This window comes from Saccostrea echinata, unplaced genomic scaffold, assembly GCF_033153115.1.
Source record: "Saccostrea echinata isolate AGI-Se365-2 ecotype Australia unplaced genomic scaffold, CSIRO_AGI_Sech_v1 ptg000025l, whole genome shotgun sequence".
Lineage (NCBI taxonomy): Eukaryota > Metazoa > Mollusca > Bivalvia > Ostreida > Ostreidae > Saccostrea > Saccostrea echinata.
In genome coordinates, this window is record NW_026889774.1 from 17534882 (window position 1) to 17547272 (window position 12391).

Consider the following 12391-nt stretch of genomic DNA (forward strand, 5'->3'; position numbering starts at 1 on the left):
CTGGTGAAGAGCAACATAATAATAATTGAACTTTTTCAGAATTGAAAGAAAATGACATGAAACTGAAAGCAGATATTGCGTAGCATATTCAAATGGAGGATCAGTGTTTTTAAAGAGTCCAGATAAAGACTTCAACTGTAAAGCAATGAAGACTAACAAGGTGTGCTGGTAGAAAATTCTGTGATGGACAGGAACTCTATAAAGATAATAAAGATTACATGAATTACAAGTGAACAGTTCAAGCAGAAAAAATTGACATGAAATGATAACTTTCCTTACCATGACTTTGTGTATTTAAATTAACTTATGTATATGCCTAAAAAGGTATGTCTTTATTTCTTTTATTTTTTCTTATTAAGAAAGTTTAAAATATCATTATTTTGATATCATTAACCATATTAATCTAAATTAATTAAATGTTAGGGATTTGATTAATTAAATATGTGGGATATGTTAGGTATAGACTGTATTTATAGAGATGACTTTTTAAGGAAGTGTTTTTCATATATTTTCATGTACTATCATGCAATAAATTTTTATTTTTTCCATAATTATTATTGTTAGGTATTTTTCTTTTACATAGGCCTGCCTCAAACATGCCTATTTGATAGGTACATTATAGGCATACCTTAAGTATACTTTTGGCACAGACTCTTGAGTACCAAATTGGTAGGCATACTTCAGGTAGACTTGTAGGTACATTTTAGGTATACCTAAAAGGTACTCATCTGAATGTTTGAGGTGTGTGTCAATATTGTGCTTTTTTGGTACCTAAACTGTAGGCATACTTTAGGCACATTCTTGAATGTTTGAGATGTGTACCAATATTGTGCTTTTTTGGTACCTAAACTGTAGGCATACTTTAGGTATACTTTTGGCACATTCTTGAAGGTACCTTTTAGGTATATTTATAGGCACATTTTAGGTATGCCTAGAAGGTTCCTATCTGATCGTGTGCCAATATTGTGCATTTTTCATACCTAAAGCGTGCCTATTAATAAATAAAGGTATACTTTAGGTATGCCTATTTTGTACCAATTTGCTACCTATACTTGAACAAGTGGTTCTTAACTTGCATACCTTAGGCATGCTTTTTTGGTACCTATTTTTACCCAAGATAGGCAGAAGCATCACTGTCTGAAATGTTTCAGCATCATCAGCAAATAAGTCAAGGCATGTCTAATCTGTACTTTTTTGGTATGGGCTCTTACATTGACTGGCTTGAGTACACAATGAGGGGATTAGTTACGGCTGGACGCACACAGACACCTTAACTGTGTTAATAGTGGGCATAGTAGATAGATATCATTTGTTTACAGTTGTGGTGATCAGCTTGGGTTTTTAATCTTAATCAATGATGTACTTGTTAATTATGACAATTATTTGCAATTTTTTTCGGCTTGAAATTTTAATTATTGAACTGATGAGCTTGTGTATGACAATTTGTTTGGATAATGAAATAAGCCTATTCAATCGTTAATAAACGTGCAAAATCCATATCATCTTTCTCCACATGGCAGACAAGTACAAGACTGGTAAACTCATTGACCAGAGAATTATCACGAACAGTATAAAATATTTACCTTATTAAAGAAACAAATAAAAATGAAATAGTTAATTTATTTAATATTTTTGTTTATTTTTAATTTACAATCTTTCCAGGGAAAAAAGGTTTACGGTCATTAGTCATTAGTCAAGCATTTAGTCTACTTCCATTTCCAAAATGGCGACCATCGAAGAAGGAATGTAAACATGTGCTGAATAAAGATGGCAATATTCAATGAATATATTTTATACATCAATTTATTTGAAAAAATGATATCATATTAAATTCACAAGTAAGTGAAATAATCTATTTTAGGAAATTCACTACGTAAACTAATCAAACAAAAACAAAAGTGCAAGTTTGAAATTTGCTACAATGTATTATCAATACATGTAGCTCTATACATCTATCTTTGGACTCGGTATGGAGCAATCGGCTATTCTAATAATCGGCTATCCTGATAAAATTAGACTGACAACTTGACTATTGGATAAAACGGGAGCCACTGTATAGTGAAAATGCAATAATTCTTTGAAAATCTTCTCCTGTGCTCTAGGGTTTTAAGCCGATGAACAAAGTAAATAGTTATGAGGAGGAGGGGGGCCTCTTCCAGAATTGTGAATTTCATGGCCCCTGGGTCATGGGTTCTGGTGTTAGGGCGGACTCTAATGATGATATAGTGAAAATGCATTAATTCTTTGAAAATCTTCTCTGCTCCTGGGTATTAAGCCAATGAACTAAGTACATAGTTATGATGAGAAGAGAGGCCTCTTCTGAAATTTGAATTTCATGGCCCCTGGGGGAGGGGTTCTAGTGTTAGGGCAGTGCTCTAATGATTATGTTGTGAAAATGCATTAATTCTTTGAAAATCTTCTTCTCTCCCCCTGTATATAAAGGAGATAAACTAGATGCATGGTTTTGATGATCAAGGGTGTCTCTTCCAAAATTGTGATTTTCATGGCCCCTGGGACAGGGATTCTGATGTCAGGGCAGGCTCTATTATTCATATAGTAAAAATGCATAAATTCTTTAAAAATCTTCTTATCTTCCCCTGTTTATAAAGAAGTAAATAAGGTGCATGGTTATGATGATCAAGGGTGCCTCTTCCAAAATTGTAAAATTTCTGGCCCCAGGGTGAGCGGTTCTGTGGGAGGGAGGGGGCTCTATTGATTATATTGTGAAAGTGCATTATTTCTTTGCAAATCTTCTCTGCTCCTAGGTATTTAGCAGATAAACCAAGTATATAGTAAAGATGAGCAAGTGCGCCTCTTCCAAAATTGTGAAATTTCTGGCCCCAGGGTGAGGGGTTCAGTGGTGAGGAGGGGGGGGGGGCTCTATTGATTATATAATGAAAGTGCATTATTTCTTCAAAAATCTTCTCTGATCCTAGTTACGATGAGCAAGGGTGCCTCTTTTAGAATTGTGAATTTCATGGCCCCTGGGTCAAGGGTTCTGGTTTTAGGATGGGGCTCTATTAATCATATAATAAAAATGCATTAATTCTTTAAAAATCTTCTTCTCTCCCCCTGTATATAATGCAGATAAACTAGGTGCATGGTTAATGATCAATGGTGCCTCTTACAAGATTGTGAAATTTGTGGCCTCAGGATGAGGGGTTCTCCAGGAAAGGGGGTGGGGCTCTATTGATTATATAGTGAAAGTGCATTATTTCTTTGAAAATCTTCTTCTCTGCTCCTAGGTATTAAGCAGATAAAACAAATATATAATTATGATGAGCAAGGCATCTCTTCAATAATTGTGAATTTCATGGCCCCTGGGTCAGGGGTTCTGGTGTTACATTCTAGGGTGGAGCTCTATTGATTATATAGTGAAAGTGAATTATTTCTTTGAAATCTACTTTTCTGTCCCTGGGTATTTAGCAAATAAACCAATTATATAGTTATGATGAGCAAGGACAACTCTTTCAAAATTGTGTTTATATTGGCCCCTGGGTTTGGTATTAGGGTGGGCTATATTGAATCTATAGTGAAAATGGATTATTTCCTTGAAAATATTCTCTGCTCTTGGGCATCTAGGAGGCAAATAGAGTACATAAAGTTGTAATAAGCGGGGTGTTTTTACAAGATTTTGAAATTCTGTACCCTTTGGTCAACTTATTAATTTTTACTTAAAGAAGTTATTACTCTTTGCTATTCACCTATAATAGTTAATCACTATAAATAATGTAAATTAAAAGGACAATCGAATAACAGAATTATGCAAGAAATTTTATAATATTTAATACAAAAGTACTTTCATAGTTTTTAATGGTCAGGAAAAGTGTTAAATAATACATAAATGAAAATGGTACAAAAATACCCTATCTTTGTACAATAAATAATCTTTAAAGAGCAAGAGAGGCCAATGCAGTGGGGAATGAAATGAGTTAAATAATAGTGCTCTAGAAGTATTGTATTGTTTTGTTTAGTCTGCATGAGGATAGTGACAAATGGGGGAAAGTACAGGCAAATAAATAGATAAACTTTTAAGATTTGTTATTGAGTACTAAATTAATGTTTTGCTGATCCCTGATTATCTAATTTCTCTTGGTTTGGGGAAACATAGCTTTATTTATCAGCTTTTTTTTGTTTTAATCTATGGATAATCGTCACATTATACTCAGGTGACTGATAAGGCCCTTTGGCCTCTTGTTTTTCTTTATGTTTGATCTTCTGTTGTGGCCCCGTCCTACCCCCAGCAGACATGGCTTGAACAAATTTGAGTATACCTTGCCTGAGGATGCTTCTGAATTAATATAGCTAATCATGAATTTGTTATTTTTGAGAAGAAGATTTTAACGATTTATCCTATGTATTATCATGTAAAACTTTGATCACCAATTATGGCTTCTCCCTAGGCCTGGAGGTCATGATTTGAAAAATCATGAATGTAAAGAACCTGAGAATGCTTTCAAACATTCCTTTACTGTTCTTGAGAAGAAGATTTTTAAAGATTTTTCATATATATACCTACGTAAAAATTTGTGGCCCCTCCCAACCCCAAGTGGTCATGGTTTGAACAAACTTGAATCGACACTACCTCAGAATGCTTCCATATAAATATCACCAATCATGGCTTTGCTGTTCTTGAGAAGAAGATTTTTAAAGATTTTTCCTATATATTTCTATGTAAATTTTGTTGGCTCATGTGACACCACCATAGCCCTGGGGGTCATGATTTGAACATATCTGAACCTACACTACCTGAGTATGTTTCCATATGAATATATATATATTCAGATATATAAAAATCATATTCAATTAGTAAGCGTAGTATTGTAGGAATTTAGGCTGGACTGAGGACATCGGCCTGGATAGCTCAGTGGTTAGAGCACCTGACTAGTAATGCAGGGGTCCCGGGTTCGATTCCCGGTCCAGCCATATGTTTTTCATTATATATATATTTATGAATTTTCAATGTATATTAACTCATTCCTCCTTTCCATACTACAGTATGTTAAATAGAGTATTTATGTCCTTATTATTGAAATTTACAAAATAATGATAAGGCCACCTTTAAAGTAATGTTTGCTTGCCCTCTCCCGACCCAGGATGAAAAAATTGGGTCGGTAGGTAGGTGGAAATTTTTTTTTTCTTTGAAAATGTCGACATCAATGCTGAATTTTCAAAATATATTTTTGATAATGCATAAAAAAAATAATTGCTTACTGGAGGTTAGAAAAAAGTTTTGAGTCGGGCCATATTTAGCCAGTCGGTCGGGAGAGGGCAACCAACCAATTTTTTAAAGATGGACTTTTCTGAGGAAAAATTTATCAGCAATCATGTTTGTGATATGACCCTTGACTAAAAGGACTTCAATTATTTCTCAGAAAGATGTGAATGTTGTGTCTTGAAAGTGTACTTTTAAGGTATAGTGGGTCTTAGGCCATCATTAAAAATATCTTTATTTCCCCTAATCCAACCCTAAAATCTCAAGTTAGGTAGGTAGGTACATGTAGGTAAATAAATTTTTTCTGACTGCAGTTATGAAAATACATTCTAAAAATTGAATAATATCTTTATAAATGAGAAAGAACAGAAGAAACTGATTTTTATACCAAATATCAAATGAAATACAAATGACATTTAAAAGCAACATGTATGATAAATAAATTCATAAATAATATTCATTTGAACTTCTGAAATATCTCAGGCCAGTGTAAATGTATTGAAATAGAATATTTAAAAAAAGACAAGATTCCTAAATACTCAAACATCGGACATCCAAGTAAACCTATCAATCTTCAATCTTCAAGTGCTTTCACAGGCATAATGTCAAGGGCCTCATGTGGCGCAGTGATTCTAGAGTGTTTCGTTTCGGAGGCAGGACGTAATTCAGGAGCTCATTCTAAGTCACAGGTCCCAGTGAAGGACTTGGAGACTAGTCAGTCGAATGAGACCGCAAAAATGTAGGTCCAGTGTCACAGTATAGATGTTGGCACAAAAAAGATCCCTTACTGATGCTTTATGATCAATGGCCATAAGTGCCGAGTAAAGGTCTAAATTTGGAGCCCTCCACCAGGTATATGTTCAAATATTGTCGGCTCAACAATTTTGAAAGGGATTTTAAAACAAAGAAAAAAACCTATTTTCAAGGGCCTAACTAAAGAAAAATGCACTGGATGTCTCAGGAGGCTGTACCATAAGCCAAATTTAAAGATTTCAACACAATTTGGAAAGAGTGTACATGTATAAACAATATTTAGTTCAACCAAACCATATCTAAAAATGACTAAAATGCAATATATCTCACGTCATATTCATGAATTTTAACCCATAAATAAAATGAATGAAGAAACGACGTCTGAATTATATTTATCAATATGAAATAATTATTTTAAGACATATTTACAACTTGTATAGTCCCATATAAAATAGGATCATACATGAACTGTTTTTATAGATCTAAACTGATGAAATGCAGTGAAATTTATTAATATGTATACACATGGTTGGCCCCTCATCTGCTCATGAGACAGGCTCTGTCATGCTCAATACGTACATGTACGTTAATTTTAGTAGACACATTTGTAAATACCATCGAAACACTCAATAGTCATGGTATATTTAATTCACAAAATGTTTCAAGAGTGTAGGATTCTAATAAGATAAAGATATATAACAAGATTGATACATCGCCGTTGTTTTATAACATGAACAAACCCTCTGTGACCACATGTGGGTGCCAAATGAGGGTAGAACAAAAGCCGCCTTTAAATTCTGATAAAAACGGATTTTGATGAAATTGCATTTTATAAAGTTGATGAACAATTAAAAAAATATTTGAATAATCTTATTAAAAAAAATTTTCAGTTGGCGCAATTATTGGGTGCGACGCGTTAGGGGAAACAAAGGTATTTTTTATTTTGGCCTTAGCTCCATGTTTTTGTTTACCAAAATATGTATATTTTTACACAAACTTTGAGGATAAACTTTCAAAAAATGGCCCAAGCGAAGACCCACTAGTATTGAAAGATTGTGTTATGAGAAAATGATCATTTCTGCCCTCTTTAGTGTGTGTATACTATTTCATAGATAAATAATTCTAATCTTTGTGAGATTTTTGCAAATTGTGAAGATTTTACATAAAGTATACTTTAATATTAGACGAAATATTGAAGAATTTTTTTTTTATTATTGAGATATAATTTTTCACCTTTATATTTGTTGCACTATCATGATGCCAAAAAAAATAATAGTCTTGTTTCCTGCTATCCGACCGACCCTATTTTTTTGCACCCAACCCTAAAGTTTTTTTAGTTTTGGAAAAAAAAAAAACGGGAAATTCAGGAATTTCATGTTCCAAACCTTTTTAAAAAATATATATTCAAGTGGTACATGTATTTCATGAAATTCTATGATTTAAATATGGACTTTCATAAAATACCACTTGAGTTGTGCATCAAAAGAACTGAAATTTAATTTCAAAAGATAATATTGACCTATGACATGTCTAATTTGGTTTTGTATTAGTTCATATCCAAAAAATACAGTTGGAAAAAAATAAAATAAAAAAATAAAAACAATATTCCTACCTACTTACCCTATTTTTTTTTCAGGCTAGTAGCAGCTAGGATACAAGACTATTATTTTTTTCAGCCTGACTATAGGCATTTCGCTCACCTTGTTCGCCCATCTTCTTTGACACAAGTTTTCCAAGTAAGAGATATTTCATGAACAAATTAAAATATTAAAATGCACTTTGCAATAGCAATTTTTTTTTCAAAAAATCCTTTTGTAACAGGAAAGGAGAAAATGTATGGCTGGACCGGGAATCAAACACGGGACCCCTGCATCACTTGTCAGGTGCTCTACCGACTGAGCTAACCAGGCCAATATCCACGGCCCAAATCATTACACTTACAGCGTTCAGTGACAAAATGATTACCCAATTGTATCGCACATGTTTATGAAGTGCAAGCTAGCATTCCAACATCTTATATTTTATTATACTTTCATGTTAAATACTAAAATCTGATTGGTTTAGACACATTTAACAATCCATTATGTTACCCTCAGCGTTAGCAACATACTTGACAACGGGTAATAGTATACAGTTATGAAATGGGTATGAGGGAAATATCAAATTTATGGTTCCCCGAGGGAGGAAACTATTTCCTGAGGCGGCGAAAATCATCTATTGGGATATAGTACAAGTTTCCTGCCAAGGGGAACTATAAATTTGATATTTCCCGAGTACCCATTCTATAACTGTTTTATTATACCGAAACAACAAAGGAGATTAGAGACTTAGACATTTTTAAAACTATAAAGGCATTTATATAAGTAATCAAAAATGCATGTGATTCCAATTTTGTTTAATATATAATGCATCAGTACGGAAAAAATAAAATTACTTAAAAAAATAATAATTTCACTGACATTTCGAAGGATTATCATTGTCCTCTTTTTGCTCAGAAATTCCAGTATGATTTTGACATCGCATGTCGAAATGTTTGATGTCATAGTTACATTGCTAAATAATAACATAACGTCATGGACTCGAGATTCTTTGAACGCTCCGCCCACTGTTCATTTTAATTGGTTAAAATTAATAATAAATATTCATGAGGGAGTAGTCCCAGGGAGTAGCTTTGATTTTTCAGGGAGTAGTCCTCAGATGGGGGAAATAGTATCTTCTCAGGGAAAAAGACAGTTTCATGGTATTAATTTTATACAGAGTAATAAGAGTAGAGGTATAATAGAACAAAATGTCACATGCGTGTAAATCATGTGCGTAAGGTTCACCATAGAATTCTCAAAATGTCAGTTGTGCATTTGAAAGAAGCAGAATAAACTTGACGTCAATCAAACTTACGTCCTATTTGGCTTAAATGAAAACAACGAACAGACAAAAAATGCTTGCGAGTGCAGAAATAATGAAACTTTTGATTAAGAACTCTTTGAATATCAAACAAACAATAAAGTGGTCGGTAAATCTTTTTCGAAGCTTTCTTATTGAGAAAAACAGAAGCAAGGAGTTTGAAATCCTTCTAAATGTGAACTTAACAATGATCGACAAATCCTAAACCAATTAGACATTCAGTATAATAAAATAAATGGTGCCTGTTTTGGAGGGTAACAGTTGGTTGACAATGGTTTTCCTCAGGGTGTCAATTTCAACTGTTACCCTCCAAAACAGGCACCATTTATATATGCCAAGTTGTAACATTAACTCTCACAGTACAGCAAAAGCTATGTATGAATGTATGAACATTAACAAAATTTGGCTACTGTTTACAGTTTCTACAAACTAAAAATTGCTTTATATTCACACAACTTTATCACACCTACACTGTAAATCAATATCAAAGATGATGCAACCCCCGTAGTCCCTTTCTGGATCCGCCAAGCGGCCACTGCAATGATATGTATTTATACATATCACATGTATATATATATATATATATATATATATATATATATATATATATATATATATATATATATATATGTATGTATGTATGTATGTGTGATATTATGTACCTGAATTCTACGGTAACTGGTAATTTCATCCCAGAAAATGAAACTTCAGTAAACTGGTCCCCGGTGTAACCGTGATTTCTGTCGCTCTTAATAGAATATATATACTGATATGGTAGGGAAAAGAGCGACTCAAATCACTGGCCTCTGCGCATGCCTGAGGATTTTAGTCGCTTCAAATCACAATCGGATCACCTCGCCCTTTTCCGTCGCACGCTAGAAAAAAGATTTTTTTTCTTGCGTGCGAGGGAAAAGGGCGAGGTATTCCGATTGTTCAAATCAAAGCGGTGTTCTACTGGTTTTAATTCCACGGTAATAGTATCCGCAGTCTTAGCTTTCGGTATTTTATTTATTTATTTATTTATTTTAATCCTAAAAGTATGCAAAACAAGTATATATGTTATTTAAAACGTAATATCATGAATATTGAATTTTCTTCGAATAGGATTATTAAAATGATGTTTTAGTTTCTAAAAGGAAATAAACGACTTCAACAGCTGTTCAAATTTAATTAAAAATTTTGTAAATTGAACATATATCTATAAAAAAAGGGGGGGGGAGACAATCTCTCAGTCATTTGTTTCAACATTTGTGAACCATGCCTAGGGCGTTATCTTAGACAGGTGTCAACAATTACCTGTATGTTAATAACTCACAAACACAGCTCCCCAGGGTCAATTTTTACCAAAGGTGTGAACTGTGTTTTGATAACCACTTGTATTTTGCCTGCAATGAACCATAAATACCTGTATTTCACCAGAATATGAAGTGATAATTCTTATCTCATTTCGACCTATTTATTCGACCTATTTTTAGGTCACCTGAGTCACTCAGGTGACCTATTGCTATCCGTTCTCGTCCGTTGGCGTGCGTCGTGCGGTGTGCGTCGTGTGTTAACATTTGAACATTTTTAGCTTCTTCTCTGAAACCGCTTAACCAATTTCAACCAAATTTGGCATATAGCACCTATGGGTGAAGGGGAACAAAAATTGTGAATTCCATGGTCCCTGCCCCCCTGGGGCCTGAGGGGTGGGGCTAAAACCACCAAAAATAATGCAATCTTTAAAAATCTTCTTCTTTACTCCTGGACATCAAGCAGTCAAACTGTTGGCATCATTGTAATAAGCATTGAGTCCTCTACCAAAATTGTGAAATTCATGGCCCCAGGGTCAGGGGTTCTGGTGCTAGGGTGGGGCTATATAGATCATATAGGGAAAGTGCATTATTTCTTTGAAAATCTTCTTCTCTGCTCCTGGGTATTAAATAAAGTAACTAAGTACATAGTTATGAAGAACAAGAGTGCCTCTTTCAAAATTGTGAAATTCATGGCCCCAGCATCAGGGATTCTGGTGTTAGGGCGGGGCTCTATTGATTATATAGAGAAAATGCATTAATTCTTTGAAAATCTTCTCTGCTCCTGGGTATTAAATAAATTAACTAAGTATATAGTTATGATGAGCAAGAGTGCCTCTTTCAAAATTGTGAATTTCATGGCCCCTGGGTCAGGGGTTCTGGTGTTAGGGCAGGGCTCTATTGAGTATATAGTGAAAATGTATTAATTCTTTGAAAATCTTCTTCTCTGCTCCTGGGTATTAAATAAAGTAACTTAGTACATATTTATGATGAGCAAGAGTGCCTCTTCCAAAATTGTGAATTTCATGGCCCCAGGGTCAGGGGTTCTGGTGTTAGGGCAGGGCTTTATTGATTATATACATTAGTTAAAATGCATTAATTCTTTGAAAATCTTCTTATCTGCTCCTGGGTATTAAATGAACTAATTTAGTACATAGTTATGATGAGAAAGAGTGCCTCTTCCAAAATTGTGAATTTCATGGCCCCAGGGTCAGGGGTTCTGGTGTTAGGGCGGGTCTCTATTGATTATATTGTTAAAATGCATTAATTCTTTGAAAATCTTCTTATCTGCTCCTGGTTATTAAATGAACTAATTTAGTACTTAGTTATGATGAGCAAGAGTGCCTCTTCCAAAATTGTGAATTTCATGGCCCCAGGGTCAGGGGTTCTGGTGTTAGGGCGGGGCTCTATTGATTATATAGTGAAGATGCATTAATTCTTTGAAAATCTACTTATCTGCTCCTGGATATTAAATGAACTAAGTTAGTACATATTTATGATGAGCAAGAGTGCCTCTTCTGAAATTATGAATTTCATGGCCCCAGGGTCAGGGATTCTGGTGTTAGGGTGGGGCTCTATTGATTATATAGTGAAAAGGCATTAATTCTTTGAAAATCTTCTTCTCTGCTCCTGGGTATTAGATAAACTAACTTAGTATATAGTTATGATGAGCTAGAGTGCCTCTTTCAAAATTTTGAATTTCATGGCCCCAGGATCAGGGGTTCTGGTGTTAGGGCAGGGCTCTATTGATTATATAGTAGAATTGCAATAATTTTCTCTGCTCCTGGGTATTAAGTACATAGTTATGAAGAACAAGAGTGCCTCTTTCAAAATTATGAATTTCATGGCCCCAGGGTCAGAGGTTCTGGTGTTAGGGTGGGGCTCGATTGATTATATAGTTAAAATGCATTAATTCTTTGAAAATCTTCTCTGCTCCTGGGCATTAAATAAAGTAACTTAGTACATAGTTATGATGAGCAAGAGTGCCTCTTCCAAAATTTTGAATTTCATGGCCCTTGGGTCAGGGGTTCTGGTGTTAGGGCAGGGCTCTATTGATTATATAGTAGAATTGCATTAATTCTTTGAAAATCTTTTTCTCTGCTCCTGGGTATTAAATAAACTAACTAAGAACATAGTTATGGTGAGCATGACTGCCTTTTCAGAAATTGTTTCATGGCCCTTGGGTCAGGGGTTCTGGTGTTAGGGCAGGGCTCCATTGATTATATAGTAA

At 34.3% G+C, this 12391-nt stretch overlaps 1 protein-coding gene and 1 non-coding gene across 4 annotated transcripts in view; one reads left to right on the forward strand and one right to left on the reverse strand.

Moving 5' to 3' along the window:
• The window catches only part of LOC133192667 (ubiquitin-related modifier 1-like), a 29515-nt gene extending 19895 nt beyond the window's left edge, over positions 1-9620 (reverse strand). For 2 of the 3 annotated variants that reach the window (XM_061328659.1, XM_061328658.1), the window contains exon 1: positions 9532-9620. In XM_061328659.1, the coding sequence (XP_061184643.1) occupies positions 9532-9560 (29 nt within the window). In that variant the 5' untranslated portion in view covers positions 9561-9620. Of the gene's footprint in view, positions 1-9339; positions 9405-9531 lie in introns of all 3 variants that reach the window. The other variant, XM_061328660.1, reaches the window with a different exon arrangement.
• Trnat-agu (transfer RNA threonine (anticodon AGU)) lies at positions 4853-4926 on the forward strand. Its single transcript has one exon. It is a non-coding gene; the product is annotated as a tRNA-Thr (tRNA).
• Positions 9621-12391: the final 2771 nt, after the last annotated feature.